Here is a 16,427-nt window from a genome sequence, read left to right as displayed (position 1 = left end):
AACCATTGTGGAAGACAGTGTGGCGATTCCTCAAGGACCTAGAAATAGAAATTCCATTTGACCCAGCAATCCCACTACTGGGTATATATCCAAAGGATTACAAATCATTCTACTATAAGGACAGGTGCACACGAATGTTCACTGCAGCACTGTTTACAATACAAAGACCTGGAACCAACCCAAATGCCCATCGACGATAGACTGGACAGGGAAAATGTGGCACATATAAACCATGGAATATTATGCAGCCATCAAAAACGATGAGTTTGGGTCTTTTGTAGGGACATGGATGAACCTGGAAACCATCATTCTCAGCAAACTGACGAAGAGCAGAAGATCAAACACCCCATGTTCTCACTCATAGGCGGGTGTTGAACAATGAGAACACATGGACACAGGGAGGGGAGCACCACACACTGGGGTCAGTTGGGGGGAAATAGGGGAGGGACGGTGGGGGGTGGGGAGCTGGGGAGAGATAACAAGCAGAGAAATGCCAGATGTAGGTGATGGGGAGGAAGGCAGCAAATCACACTGCCACGTGTGTACCTATGCAACAATTTTGCATGTTTTTCACATGTACCCCAAAACCTAAAATGCAATAAGATAAATAAATGGAAAAAAAAAAACGAGGGAAAGATTAACACAAGATTCTGCACAGTGGTTACATATGAAAGAGAGAGAAAAGGGGAACGCCCATTGGAAGGGACCCCCAAGTGGCTTCTAAGGTATTGGTAATATCCTGTTGTATAGCATGGGGAGTGGGTACACGAGTGCACATGTTATTCATCAAACTGTGCATATTAGTTTTATACATTCTTTTGTGTGTCTGATATATTTAACATCCCATGAGAAAATTCTATTATAGGTGAGGACATGGAGCAATGGAAACTCACACTCACTGCTGTGAGGATAAGTTGGAAAAGCCATTTTGGAAAATATTTTGCAGTATCTAGTAAAGTGGGAGTTGTACATGTTCTGTGATCTAGCAGTGCCTTTCCTAGATATTCCTAGGTACTGTACCTTAAAGCAGTGCTTTTCAAACATGCTGATCATAGCCTCTTATTGAGAAATACATTTTACATCACAACCAAGCATTTCTCTTTCTTTTAGGCGCGTGCATGCGTACACACACGCACACAAACACAAGTGTAAAAAGGCTGAGAAAAATGTTTGCAAAACAATTCCTACCCCTATTACATGCAGCATATTCTGATATGTTCTATTTCTGTCTATTCTGTTTCATTAAAGGTCCCGACCTTTAAGTTTACTTTAACTCATTAGTAGTTAATGCTATGGAATGTTTGTGTCCCCTCAAAATTGGATTTAGATGTATATATTGAAACTAATCACCAATATGACGATATTAGGTGGTAGGGTATTTGGGAGGTGATGATGGTAGATTACTGCCCTTTTAAAAGAGGCTCCAAAGAGCTGCCTGGTCCTTTTCACCATGTGGGGACACAGCCAGCAGGTGCCATCTATGAACAAGGAAATGGGGCCTCACCAGACACCAAACCTGCTGCCATCTTGGTCTTGTACTTCCTACCCTCCAGAACTATGAGAAATAAATTCCTGCTGTTTATAAGCTACCCAATCTATGATATTGTTTTTATTTTTTATGTCAGACAGGTAATATGCCTACATCTTAACAAGGTTTGAGGGAGGTACATCTCACACATGGGCATAAACATTCACTCATCTCGCTTACAAACTGCAAAAGGACTGATCTGTGATATTTTGTTATAGCCTGAATGAACTAATAAAGTTGAGAAACCATAATTTGAAAAAACTGCACTAGAGAAAATTTTCCATGAGATAATGTATAAAAGAATGTTGACCAAGCAGTGTTCAGAATAAAAATAACTGGAAATGAGAATTGAGGAATAGTCACATAATGGAATGATATATTGCAGTTAAGATGAGTAAACTAGAGCTCAATGTATTAACAGAATGTTGAGTGAAAAAGCCAGTTGCCGAAGCATATGTACAGTATGATGCTATTTATAAAGTTTCAAAACATGAAAAACATGTTGTTTATGGATACACACATATGTAAAAAAGTCTAAAACACGCATGGGAATGCGGAACATGTAACTCAGAATTGTGGTTTCCACTGGAGAGAGGGAGTGGAACTGGATTAGAGAGGAACAAAATAGAACTTTAATTATATTTTAAGGTTTTTTGTTTCTTAATCTTTTTCTTATTTGTTCCTTATTATTTACTGCAGGAGATGGCAAACTACCAATTATGGGTCAAATCTGGTATGCTATTTTTATATGATCTATGAGATAAAAATGGTTTTTACATTTTTTAATTGTTGAAAAACTTGAAAGAAGAATAATATTTCATGATATGTAACATAAAGTGCAAATTTCAATGTGGATAAATAAAGTTTTATCAGAACACAGCTCCGAGAGCTTATTTATTGTCTGTGGTTGCTTTCACACTGCAATGGGAGAGAGAAATAGCTGCCACACAGACCGTATGGCTGGTAAAGCCTAAAAATATCTACAATCCTGCCCTTGTTAGACGTTTGTTAACCCCTGGTTGACATATATACATATATGTATACATACATATACGTGTTGACATATATGTGTGTATATACATACACACATGTGTGAGGGTGTGTGTGTGTATTTTTTTTTTTTTTTTGGTGTTTATCGGAATACAAATTTCCTCTATTTGCAGTCCTTCATTTTGTGGCCCGATTTTCTTGCCTGGAGTTTTTTTGAGACAGGGTCTCACTCTGTCACCCAGGCTGGAGTACAGTGGCACAGTCTCAGCTCACTGCAACCCCCACCACCCGGTCTCAAGCGATCCTCCCATCTCAGCCTTCTGAGTAGCTGGGACCACAGGTGTGTGCCACCACACTCCGCTAATTTTTTGTATTTTTGGTAGAGATGGAGTTTTGTGATGTTGCCCAGGCTGGTCTCGAATTTCTGAGCTCAAGCGACCCACCTGCTTCAGCCTCCCAAAGTGCTGGGCTTACAGGCATGAGCTACCATGCCCAGCTATATTTTATAATATTAAAAATTATGGTAACATTAAAGAAAAGTTTCAGAAGTACCAAAATGTATAATTCTACCCTCTACCAAAATTCACTTAATTTTCTTCCCATCTTTGACAAAACCTATATATTCTTATTGAAGTCATGCAAAGATATTTTATATTCTACTTTTTCCCTGCTGTACATCATTTCATACACCTTTTTGATGTGCTATGCAACATTCACATTTGCCCTCTTTAATGGTATAACATGGTTCAAGTTTATAAACTGCACATCATAATGTATGTAACTGCCTTCTCATGTTTAAATCTTCATATTCTTTTCATTTTCAGCTGTTTATTATTGGTTGCAAGACAAAGAATATCTCTGTACACAGAGATTTTCCCCTTTCTTCTTGCCAGCCATGGTGACTTCTTTTCTTAGAATAAGTTCTTAGGAATGAAATACCTAGTTTCCCCCCCAACCCCCAAATTCTAAAAACTCTTTCTTCCTCTCTTTCTTCCTATAACCTCTTGCTTTTTCAGTCTTTTTGCTTATCCCTTTGCCTTCTCTAATATAACTGATCTCTGCCATCGGCTGTTAGAGTGGTTGTTTAGATACTGTAAAGTTCTCTTGCTCTTAAATCCCAGTTTGACCTCACTGTCTCTTAGGTGGTCCAGCACTGCACAGTGCATTGTGAAGGCTGCTCCTTGCTCTAATCTCTTAACCCTTCCCCTTGTTAAGTGTCTACTTCCTTCCTTCCATTCCACTTCTTTGCTAAGGTTAAAGTCTGCCCGTGATCTCTCTGTAAGTCCAAAGGCTTTTTTCTCTATTTTTATCTTTCTACTGGAGCTCCTGTCCTGAAGTGACTTTCCTCCTATAGTTCCTCAGGCCTTTCTCTTTCCTTTCCTTTCCTGTCCCTACACAAGGATTATCTCTTTCATAACACTTTCTCTAAGTAGTTTAACCCGCTCTTGAATGAACATGAAGTTGGGCGGGGAAAAGTAGAAACTTACAGGCAAACAACATTGAGAAGCCACTACTTACAGTTTCGAAAGAAACTCTTGAGATAAATTCAACAATCACAGGCCATACTATACTAGTAACAGAAGATCTACAAAGTGAGGTCCATGGTTCAGCAGCATCAGTGTCACCTGGGAGCTTGTCAGAAATGCTCAATTGTGGGCTGCATCTCAGATCTACTGAATCAGAATCTAGGTTTTTAATATAATCCTCGGTGATTCACATGTGCAGTGTAGCATAGGAAGCAATGGTCTAGTGGACAAGTGAATACCTGCCAAGAAGGACCTCCATCAAAAGGCCTCCAAGGACCCCTTGGGAACCTCAAACCAATGATTTACACCTCTTGCTAGGCAAGGATGGCTGCCATAGCTATCAGCCCTCTGACGACAGCTACCAACCGATCTCCTGAATAGGTGAGGCCCTCCCTCCCTCATCATTCTAGGTACAGGCACATTCCTTTGAAGTTGCAAAAGAGTTTGAAGAGTACAATCTTTCTCAGAGAAGAAGACTGTTCTTCAACCGAGAGTGTAGGCAAGGATATAGAATCATTGATAAAGTGGACACATCCTACTAGGGGTTAGGAAACACTGTTTCCATCATCTTTCCTAACAAAAAATATGTGAATAACATAGAACTGAAAGACAAGACATATTTATATTCTTCGTTCTTTCACTCAGTAAATATTTACTGGGGCCAGGCACAGTGGCTCATGCCTGTAATCCCAGCCCTTTGGGAGGCCCAGGTGGGCGGATCACCTGAGGTCAGGAGTTCGAGACCAGCCTGACCAACATGGAGAAACCCCATTTCTACTAAAAATACAAAACTAGCTGGGTATGGTGGCGTATGCCTGTAATTCCAGCTACTCAGGAGGCTGAGGCAGGAGGATCACTTGAACCCAGGAGGCGGAGGTTGAGGCGAACAAATCTTGTGCCATTGCACTCCAACTTGGGCAACAAGAGTGAAACTCCATCTAAAAAATTAATAATAATATTAAGCACTCATTATGTGCCAAACACTATTCTAGGTGCTGGGATACAGCAAGGAACAAAGCAAAGTCCCAGCCTTGGTGGAGTTCACATTCTAAGGCACCCAGGCATATTTTCCCAATATGCCAGTCTCCAACCTTTTTGGCACCTGGGAGCAGTTTCATGGAAGACAACTTTTCCATGAAAATTTTGGGGGAAGGGGGTTTCAGGGTGAAACTGTTCCACTTCAAATAATCAGGCATTAGATTCTCATCAGGAGTGCACAACCTAGATCCCATGTATGAGCAGTTCACAATACGGTTCACACTCCTATGCTGCTGCTGATCTGACAGGGAACAGAGTTCTGGTGGTAATGATTGCAAGCCCACCAGCCGCTCATCTCTTGCTGTGCAGCCTGGTTCCTAACAGGCCACAGACAGGGGGCTTCTATTTTAGGGGATAGAGATGGACAGCAAACAAGTATATAATATGGCCTGTAGTGATAGCCCTTTAAGTAAAAATAGAGCCAGGCACAATGGCTCATGCCTGTAATCCCAGCATTTTGGGAGGCTGAAGAGGAAGGGTCATTTGAGCCCAGGAGTTCGGGACTACCCTGGGCAACATAGGGAGACTCTGTCTCTACAAATAATCAAAAGATGAGTTGGGTGTGGTGGCATGTGCTGTGGTCCCAGCTACTCGGGAGGCTGAAGTAGGAGGACTGCTTGAGCTCTGGAGGTCAAGCCTTCAGTGAGCCGTGATCACGCCACTTTATTCCAGGCTGGGCAACAGAGTGAGACCTTGTCGTGATAAATTAAAGAAAGAAAGAAAAAGAAAAATAGAGCAGTGTAGCCATTATTTAAGATGGGTGGTTAGGGAAGGTCTCTCCAAGATATAGACAGTTGGGTATGTGCATGAAATGGAGAAGCAATGCATTTAGGGGAAGAGAAGTCCAAGCAGAGGAAATGGTTAATGCAAAGGCCTTGAAGTAGAAACATGTTTAGCATGTTCAAGGAACAGCAGAAAGACCAATGGGCACAGTTGGAGCAGATTAAGCAAGGAAGACAGTGTCATGAGATGTGACTGGAGAGGCGAGTGGAACCGAGTCATGTAGCATCTTTAAGGAGTTTGGATTTTATGCCAAGTACAATGGAAGCCATGGCAAGGTTTTGAGCAGAGGAGTGACATGATACGGTCTGTTTCTGGGCTGGGTGCCATGACTCGTACCTGCAATACTAGCACTCTGGGAGGCCAAGGCTGGCAGACTGCTTGAGTTCAGGAGTACAAGACCACCTGAGCAACATGGCGAAACCTCATCTCTACAAAAACACAAAAAACTAGTTGGGCATCGTGCTGTGCGCCTGTAGTCCCAGCTACTCGGGAGGCTAATGTGGGAGGATTGCTTGAGCCCAGGAGGTGAAGGTTGTAGTGAGCTGAGATCGTGCCACTGCACTGCAGCTTGGGTGACAGAGCAAGACCCAGNAAAAAAAAAAAAAAAAAAAAAAGCAGCGAGACAAATAGCAGGCCGCTGTAAGTGGGTGTGTGGTTGGTTAAGATTCGGGTGGTCAAGTGATAGTGCTGGTGAAAAAGGCTCCAGCAATCTCAGTTTCCCTAGCAAATACTATTTAAAAAGCCATCACCAGGTAATTGATGTGAATTTTTTAAAAATCTTAGAGGGGAAACTGATACAGAAAACGAAGTGTAGAAATAATGGGCTTCTTCTCTGGGCTGAGTGCTGCTAACAACATCCCCTGGGAATCAGTGTTATTTAACATTTCATAAAAGATTAAGAAAAAGGAATACTTTGAGATAGTTCTAGGTACACAAATTATACTTTCCTTTCCACATAGTAAAATGTCAAATCAATAGGGAGCATCTTCTGGAACATCTCTAAAGCCATGTGTATAAGCTGGAAAGTGGCAGGTATCTTGTCACATGGATGAGTGTATGGCAGCTCACATAGGGGAAGACAATTCAGAGGATACCTTTAAGACGATGAACTCTGAACTGCCCGTTGCCACCAAGATAAGGAATCTGGAAGTTGTTTTAGATTACTACTTCAAGACATCAACTCTTCTAAAGCCCAAACAGCCAGCAAAAGTTCTGGCTGTCTGGAATAAAGACAAAACATCCACCTTAACAAAGCCTTAGTACATTCCTCTTTGGGCTTTGTGTGCAGTTAAGAAAAAGAAGCACCTTCTAGAGAAAGGCAGGTAAAATGATTAAAAGAATAGAGGGGTGGCTGGGCGCAGTGGCTCATGCCTGTAATCCCAGCACTTTGGGAGGCCAAGGTGGGTGAATCACGAGGTCAGGAGTTCAAGATCATCCTGGCCAACATGGTGAAAACACATCTCTACTAAAAATACAAAAATTAGCTGGCTGTGGTAGTGCATGCCTGTAATCCCAGCTACTTGGAAGGCTGAGACAGGAAAATAGCTTGAACCAGGGAGTTGGAGGTCGCACTCCAGCCTGGGTGAGAGAGCAAGATTCAGTGTCAAAAAAAAAAAAAAAGAAAAAAAAGAGGGGCTTCCCCTCCCCTGCCCTGGGTTAAATGGCCATAAAGAAGACAAGATGAATGTGTATAAAAGCATTAAAGATTCAGAGAGAGTAAAAATAACTCTTTTCATAGAATCCTATAATTCTAAAATCTGAGAACAGAAGAAGCTTGAAAATGGGACTAATGGGGCCAGGTAATCCTGGCTCATGCCTGTAATCCCAACACTTTGGGAGGCTAAGGCTGGCAGATCACGAGGTCAGGAGATCGAGACCATCCTGGTAACATGGTGAAACCCTGTCTCTAATAAAATATGAAAAATTAGCCGGGCGTGGTGGCCGGCACCTGTAGTCCCAGCTACTTGGGAGGCTGAGGCAGGATAATAGCTTGAACTGGGGAGGCAGAGGTTGTAGTGAGTTGAGATCACGCCCCTGCACTCCAGCCTGGTGACAGAGTGAGACTCCATCAAGAAAAAAGAGAAGAAAGAAAGAGAGAGAGAGAGAGAGAAAGAGAGAGAGAGAGAGAGAGAGAGAGAAAGAAGAGGAAGAAGAAGAAGGAGGAGGAGGAGGAAGGAAGGAAGGAAGGAAGGAAGGAAGGAAGGAAAGAAGGAAGGAAGGAAGGAAGGAAAGAAAGAGGGAAAGAAAGAAAGAAAGGCGCGTAATGAAGAAACAGTCACTGGAGGACATATAAAGAAGGTCCTTCTTTGGCTGGGGCCAGGGGTCAGGTCTTTAAGCATTCTCCAATGTGTGGAAGGACATGGGGTCGGGTCTTCAAGTATTCTCCAATACGTGGACGTACATGTGGTAGCTGTGAATGGGGGGTGGGGGACCCCTCAACAGTCCTTCGATGGGACAAAAACCACTCTAGACTGGTGCCCGCTTTCTCTCTGTCCCCAAATCACCACGAAATACAAGCACAGAAACTCAAAAACAGCAAAAAACACCGACAAGATATTCAAAATGCTAATATTACATCTCATTGTCTGTGAAAATTAAACTGAAAATGAATCCAAGGGTGCAAGATTTATAATAGATTAACAAGGGAAATTAAGGATGTTGGTGGGGCCGGGAGGAGATGCATCCTTAACTTTGTGATTCACACAATGGAGCTATACTGTGTCCTTCAAAGAAATGGTACTTGGTAAGCTGAGTTGGACGGCTATCACAAACCATTTCCTATACACTGTTAGCATAGTCAGAAAGTGAGAGTTATGGACTGACATCGGGATTAGATCATTTGAATTTTTCACCCACAGCACAAGTCCTTCCATCGTTTTCAATAAACAGAGCGAGAGGGAGACTCTGATGAACCGTTGCTCACGTGTTGAACAGTTAGCAACTCCGGGCTATCGGATCCCTGATGACCTTCCTTCAGAAAAACGAACGGACATGTAAACGGAACGAGGAAGGGGAGGGTAATAACCAGTGTCACTGAGTTGAGAGATGTTAAAAATGGACCACAATCAACACATGGGCCCTTACTTTTAGGTTAAAGATTCCTATATATAAATACATATTATGCTCGCCCTTGCCAAAAAATATTAGACTCAGGAAATTCATTCCTCACGAAAAAAATAATCCCCTCTCTTCCATTCCTTAGGTCCCTTACTTTACCTGCTTCTTCCCTCTGGAGGGTAGGAACTTTGAGCCCCGCCTCTCTGCTCCTCCAAGCTCCGCCTTCCCCATCCACCTGTGTGCCCTGCCCCTGACGTTACCCGTTGGCTTCAGCGGCTTGCAGGATTCCGGCTCCCGATTGGTCGGCCCATCCACAGTTTGCGCAGCTCACCAATGGCAGCGGCGCTGGGTGGAGGGGTGCCCACATCCAAGATGGCGTCCCCAGGAGCTGGGAGTGGGTGACCGGCGGCGGGGAAGCGGCCTGGGTTGGCCCTCAGATTGCGGGGTCTGGGGGCATCTCTCCAGGCAACCCCCTTGGCCCGCCTACAAGGCCTTTCCCCGGCCAGAGCAATGGCCGCTGAGAACAGCAAGCAGTTTTGGAAGAGGAGCGCTAAGCTGCCGGGGAGGTGAGCCCAGGACGCTGAGAGGGAAAGGGGATTGGACCAAACCTTTCCAGTTCCTAATCCCTAATCCCGCGGGCCTGGGGCGCCACCGAGGCCGGAAGACTGGTTTGGGGAAGCCGGGCTGGGGAAACTGGGGCTGCCTGGTGGCGGCAGGGCAGCTGTCAGGCAGAGGAGCGAACAGCGAGCTTTGGGGACGGCTGGATGTGGGTGTAGACCGTGGTCTGGGGGCGGAGGTTTCAGGAGGGGTGCCCTCAGCTGGAAGGTGGCCGAAGATTGGGCGCAACCCGCAGTGGAGTTGGGTGAGAGGTCAGTGTCGGCCCTGGTCTCGGAGGTTCATCCCCAGAGCTGCCTCCCACTGTAATCAGAACTCCCTCTCAGGGGTCTCCACCACGCACAGGTGGTTGCTCGCTTGAGGATGGCCCCTTCCCTTGCTCCCCTAGCTGGACACTTACCCGAAGGGTTCTGGTGGGAGTTTGTGGCCGCTTGCCGAGAGTGTTAGGCAAGAAAAGTGAGGACAATTCTCAAGCCCGACCTTACTTTATCTTGAGTTGGCCCTTTCCCACTGGGAATTAATACAAGGCGACCACAGAATCAGGGTTTATTCCTTTGGCATTTTCTAAGGATTTGTCCAACCCCAAGTGACTTCTTCCTTCCTTGCATTGTAATGCTCTTCTTGTGCAAATGCACTAAATCCTTTCATTCTTCAGTTGTTTAGCTGGAGAGCAGACCTCCTAAGACTACCCCCCACCCTCTTTTTGGTGTATGAGACTTTTAGCAAATTACCCATCCATCAATCTATTGATTTACTGTTTCAGTTTATTTTGGGGAGAGTCCTGAGAAGTATAAGGAAGAGTGTGTATTTCAGTCGTGAATTTAAGATTTCTGCCAGCCACAGTCTACTTGGTGATGAAATTCATGTTTGGTTGTGCCCCATGTGCTACCTTTTCTAGTGGATTCAGGTTTTTTCCTTCTGAGATAATCTTTTGAACTCGTGACGTTTTTTTTTTTGAGACAGAGTCTCTCTGTTGCCCAGGCTGGAGTACAGTGGTGTGATCTCAGCTCACTGCAGCCTCAAGTGATTCTCCTGCCTCAGCCTCCCTAATAGCTGGGACTACAGGTGCATGCCACCACGCCTGGCATATTTTTGTATTTTTAGTAGAGATGAGATTTCACCGTATTGGCCAGGCTGGTCTCGAACTCCTGACCTCGTGATCCACCCACCTCAGCCTCCCAAAGTGCTGGGATTACAGATGTGGGCTACTGTGTCCAGCCGACTTTACTTATTTATTTATTTATTTTTTAAGCAAGAGAGAAATGAGGGTCAATAGTGGCTAGATAAGAGCCTTAATTTTTTTTTTTTTTTTTTTAATGAAATAGAGACAAGGTCTCACTCACAATGTTGCCAGGACTAGCCTCTAACTCCTGGCCTCAAGTGATCCTCTTACCTTGGCCTCTCAAAGTGTTGGGATTTCAGGCATTAGCCACCATGCCCCAGCAAGTCTTATTTTATTAAGGATCCGATTTAGGACATATGGAGAATAGGGTGGAAATCAGCTTTTAGTAATATTTATTAAACTAATAGGAAAGCAAAGATAACTGCAGATTAAAGTGCTGTGGATTTACAGTGTTAATATTACTGTTAAAGATGTTCTGCGTCTTTAGGTAAGCACCACTTCCTGCCAGCTGATTCGTTTTCCTTCCTGGTCTAGTGAGCTCTCTAGTTGTGCTGACTGCTATTCTCTGGGATTTTCCATAGTGAGATCATTAAATTTTGACATCCTAAGATTATAATCAGAATCAATAGGAAAACTGTTGTATCAGGAAGCAGTGTAAGAGAAGTGTGACATGGCATGGCCTTCTCTGCCTTCTGACTGGTGGTTGCTATTAACAGTTTTTTTCCCCATATCTCCTGTGTTTGACTGTAGAACAGTCAACTTTTTTAAAGTACTACTTTTCTGAGATAGGAAGAGAAGTCTTTTCAGTTTCCTCAAGTTTCTGGATTCCCTTTTTATTTTGAAGAATATAGAGAAATTGAGAGAAGGCCAGGAACAATGCCTCGTGCCTGTAATCCCAGCACTTTAGGAGGCTGAGGCAGGCAAATCATGGGGTCAGGAGTTGAAACCATCCTAGCCAACATAGTGAAACCCCGTCTCTACTAAAAATACAAAAATTAGCTGGCTGTGGTGGTGCGGTAGTCCCAGCTACTCGGGAGGCTGAGGCAGGAGAATCACTTGAACCCGGGAGGTGGATGTTGCAGTGAGCAGAGATCATGCCACTGCACTCCAGCCTGGTGACAAAGGGAGACTCCGTCTCTAAATAAATAAATAAATAGACGACAAAGCAAGACTCCATCTCTAAATAAATAAATAAGTACATGGAAATAGAGAAATTTTGCCGGGCGCGGTGGCTCACGCCTGTAATCCCTACACTTTGGGAGGCTGAGGCGGGCGGATCACGAGGTCAAGAGATCAAGACCATCCTGGCCAACATGCTGAAACCCCAGCTCTACGAAAAATACAAAAATTAGATGGGCGTGATGGCATGTGCCTGTAGTCCCAGCTACTTGGGAGGCCGAGGCAGGAGAATTGCTTGAACCGGAAAGCGGAGGTTGCAGTGAGCTGAGATACCGCCACTGCACTCCAGCCTGGCGACAGAGCGAGACTCTGTCTCAAAAAAAAAAAAAAAAAAGAAAGAGAGAACTTTTGAGTTCAGAAAGACTTGGGTTACTGTTTGGACTCTCTTGTGTGTGTGACCAAGACAAATAATCTTTCTAGGCTTCAGTTTCCCTAGGAAATGAGAAACAAAAATACTTTCCCCAGAGTTACTGGGGGGACTAACTGAAATACCCTATTTGTAAAGAACCTAGGGCAGATTTATTTAGCCTATTATAGTTGCTCAAAAAACAGTAGTTATTAATATTACTGTCATTAATAGAGCAGGTAAACATTTAAAAGAATGTTTCTCAGATCCTTATCCCAGCTCGTCTTCGTTAAGGATTAAAATATTGTCACAATTCATAATAGTTTGGTAAAGTTAAATATTGTTCAGCTGTGTGCTTCTAGCAGTGAAGCCCACGAGCCACTGGTTGTAGGAAAAAACTAAGGTTTTTTTCTTTGTTTGTTTTTGTTTTGTGACGGAGTTTCGCTCTTGTTGCTCCGGCTGTAGTGCAATGGCGCGGTCTCGGCTCACCGCAACCTCCACCTCCCGGGTCCAAGCGATTCTCTTGCCTCAGCCTCCCAAGCAGCTGGGATTACAGGCATGTGCCACCACGCCCGACTAATTTTGTATTTTTAGTAGAGGCAGGGTTTCTCCATGTTGGCCAGGCTGGTCTCCAACTCCCGACCTCAGGTGATCTGCCCGCCTCTGCATCCCAAAGTGCTGAGATTACAGACGTGAACCACCGCGCCCCACCCAAAACTAAGGTTCTTTTAGATAGAATCGTACTTTGATTTAAAGAAAATATTAGGGCATTTTCTCAAGAATAGAACTTTTGCATCTGTACTCTTTCAGTCTTAGAGAAGAAAAACTTTCTCCCAGGTGGGGAAATGACACAAATGACTGTACTAGATGCTTTGCAACTTGGAAATGAAACTAGTTTACTCTTCTTTGCCAATTGAAAGGTGAAAAATCAAAGTGATGACAGGTTTCTTTCAGTTTGTCTGATCACGATCCAGCAACCTTAGTGACACCAAATAGAACTTTTATTAAATAAAATATGTTGAAAATGAATGAAACATTCTTTTTAAAGATAACAGCGTTGAGATATAATTCACATACCATAAAATTTACCCTTTTAAAGTGTACATTTCAGTGGTATTTAGTATATTCATTTATAGTACAGATGGTTTTGTACAACCATCAACACTAATTTCAGAACATTTTCATCATCCCAAAAAGAAACTACATACCTGTTTGCAGTCACACCCCATCCACCGCACTCCAGACCCTGGTAACTTTAATCTACTTTCTGTTTCTGTGGATTTACCTCTTTTGGACATCTTATATAAATGGAGTAATATGATATGAGGTCTTTTGTGACTAGCTTCTTTTTTAAGCACAGTGATTTCAGGCTTGTCCACGTTGTGGCATGTATCAGCACTTCATTACGTTGTATGGCTGAATAATATTCCATAGGGTAGATACACCACATTTTGTTCATTCATCAGTTGACCATTTGAATTGTTTTCGCTTTTTGGTTATTGTGAATAATGCTTTTATGAACATTTACGCACAGGTTTTTGTATGGTTATATATTTTCTATTCTTCTGTGGATAAATAGGAGTGGAATTGCTGGGTCATGTGGTAACTTGGTGGAACTAAACATCTTTTAAGTTCTCTCAGTTATTCACATAAGCCCCATGTACTTAGCACATCAAATGGTCATTGTATTGATGCCTAGAAGAGGCAATCTGTACCATTGTGGTTAAGAATGCAGGCTTTGGTGAGCGTGGTAGCTCACACTTGTAATCCCAGAACTTTAGGAGGCTGAGGTTGGTGGATCATTTGAGGCCAGGAGTTCAAGACCAGCCTGCCCAACATAATGAAACCCTCATCTCTAATAAAAATACAAATTAGCTGAGTGTGTGTGCCTGTAGTCCGAGCTACTCAGAAGGCTGACATATGAGAATCGCTTGAACCTGGGAGGCAGGCAGGAGTTATATGAGCCGAGATTGAGTCACTATGCTCCAGCCTGGGCAAGCTCCAGCCTGGGCAACAGAGCGAGACTCCCATCTCCAAAAAAAAAAATGCAGGCTCTGAAATCTGACTCCCTAGGTTCAAATCCCAGCTCTGCTTTCTAGCTATGTGATCTTATAGAATTTAATTAACCTCTTAATGCCTCAGTCTCCTCATCTGTAAAATACGGACAGAGTATCTGCCCCAGGGGGCTGTTATGAGGATTAAATGAGATAATACATAAAAATTGATTAGGAAGTACACAATAATATTACCTATTATAAGAATGATAATTCCAATGATAGTAGCTATCATTTTTGTTTTCTCTCCTTGCTTTAGTTTTTGAAACTGAAATTGAAAAGCTTTGATCTGGCTGGGTGTGGTGGCTCACGCCTGTAATCCCAGCACTTTGGGAGGCTGAGGCGGGCAGATCATTTGAGGTCAGGAGTTCGAGACCAGCCTGGCCAACGTGGTAAAACTCTGTCTCTACTAAAAATACAAAATAAATTAGCTGGGCCATGGTGATGCATGCCTGTAATCCCAGCTAGTAGGGAGGCTGAGGCAGGAGAATTGCTTGAACCCAGGAGGTGTAGGTTGCAGTGAGCCGAGACCATGCCACTGCACTCCAGCCTGGGTGACAGAGTGAGACTCAGTCTTTAAAAAAAAAAAAAAAAAAAGCTTTGATCAGTGTGTATGTGTCTAGAGCCTGGGCACAGGAGAAAAAAAACAGGGTCACACTCTGTTGCCCAGGCTGGAGTGCAGTGGCATGATCTTGGCTCACTGCAGCCTCTGCCTCCCAGGTCCAGGTTCAAGCATTTCTCCTGCCTCAGCCTCCCAAGTAGTTGGGATTACAGGCACATGCCACCATGCCCAGCTAATTTTTTGTATTTTTAGTAGAGAAGGGGTTTCACCATGTTGGCCAGGCTGGTCTTGACCTCCTGACCTCAAGTGAGCCACCCACCTCAGCCTCCCAAATTTCTGAGATTATAGGCATGAGCCACTGTGCCTGGCCCTGGCTGATTTTTGTATTTTTTGTAGAGACAGATCTTGCCATGTTGCCCAGGCTGGTCTTGAACTCCTGGCTCAAGCAGTGTGCCCACTTCAGCGTCCCAAAGTGTTGGGATTACAGGCGTGAGCCTCTGTGTCTGGCCAAAATCCAAATTATTTGAGTCTTTCAGGCTCTTCAGTGTTGGGAAGAGAGGCCAAGTTAAGGACTTGAACCTAATCCTAAAATCGTAATGAATCTGTTACTCCTATCACTTAGTGTCACAGCCTTTCTGGGCAGGTGTGTTACAACCTGTTCTTGGCTTGGAGATGTTTTACTGGTAGAGTGAGTGACTAGAAGATACTAAATTATCATTGAAACGGCATAGATCGCCCGTTCTGGAAGACTTCTGTGGAGTGAGTGTGTGAACCTAGATCAGTTGCCAAGACGTTTGGCATTTAAATTTGATGGGTCTTTTCCCATATTTGCACTAGCTCTTTTATCAGTGGTAAATGAACAGCTGTTGGTTTTTCCTACCAAGATATTTGCGCTGTTCCAACTAGGCAAAACAGCTATGCCAGTACATTCTATGGTGTTGGTTTTATTAAAGAGAGTGACGGAGGTTAACCAGAACTTTTGTTCCATTTTGTCTCTGTGGCAGCATATCCCATGGCATTCTTTTCTCTGCATATGTGATGTGATTTCTTCGAGATGCAGTGCGTTAACCTCTGGTTTTTAGGTCTGGCTTAAGCAGAGGCCTAGGTTTTGTAGAGTTCTAACCTTCGCTTCCTAAATATTGTTAAGTGCCTGCTGGCGAGTGTTGTGCTCTGCCAGGTGGCAAGGGGGCTACAGAAAAAGATAACGGCACCACCATGGCTTTCTAGAAGCAAAAAATCTGCTTGGCATCATGGCTTCCCTTGGAGAAGATGCTGTGTATGATTGACTTTCTGGTTTTTCCACTAAACATATGTCACATTTGTAATCAGACAAACTTAAAAGTGGAGTTGAGAGAAAACACATTGTTGAATGCGAAGAGCAAGATGTAGAATGATATGTACAATGTGCAGTCTTTTATGTGAAGTTTGAAAACATAAAAATTACTGTGTGTTGTTTATGGATATATGAATATACGTAGAAGTATAAAAACAGATGGGAGGCGTTCCCTCTAATTTCAGAATAATGGTTATCTCTTGGGAAGTGAAGGAACAGGATTAGGGACTGCAACTGGAGCATCAGTAGTCTAATACTCTTTTTTCTTTTTTTCTTTTTTTTTTTTTTTTTTT

At 43.4% G+C, this 16,427-nt stretch overlaps 2 protein-coding genes and 1 non-coding gene across 4 annotated transcripts in view; 1 reads left to right on the top strand and 2 right to left on the bottom strand.

Annotated features, from left to right (window-relative positions):
- TMEM217 (transmembrane protein 217) overlaps nucleotides 1-10,473 on the bottom strand; it is a 53,995-nt gene extending 43,522 nt beyond the window's left edge. For both annotated transcript variants that reach the window (XM_037736239.1, XM_017522567.2), the window contains exon 1: nucleotides 9,082-10,473. The gene's annotated coding sequence lies outside the window, so the exon portion shown is untranslated. The remainder of the gene's footprint in view (nucleotides 1-9,081) is intronic.
- Nucleotides 1,620-1,723, bottom strand: LOC119470245. The gene has a single exon (XR_005199126.1). It is a non-coding gene; the product is annotated as a small nucleolar RNA U13 (small nucleolar RNA).
- Nucleotides 9,220-16,427, top strand: part of TBC1D22B (TBC1 domain family member 22B) — a 77,132-nt gene continuing 69,924 nt past the window's right edge. Inside the window, exon 1 of the mRNA XM_017522566.1 lies at nucleotides 9,220-9,488. Within this exon, the coding sequence (XP_017378055.1) occupies nucleotides 9,433-9,488 (56 nt within the window). The 5' untranslated portion in view covers nucleotides 9,220-9,432. The remainder of the gene's footprint in view (nucleotides 9,489-16,427) is intronic.

Source organism: Cebus imitator, unplaced genomic scaffold (assembly GCF_001604975.1).
Source record: "Cebus imitator isolate Cc_AM_T3 unplaced genomic scaffold, Cebus_imitator-1.0 Scaffold24, whole genome shotgun sequence".
Lineage (NCBI taxonomy): Eukaryota > Metazoa > Chordata > Mammalia > Primates > Cebidae > Cebus > Cebus imitator.
This window is presented reverse-complemented; position numbering and strand designations above follow the sequence as displayed.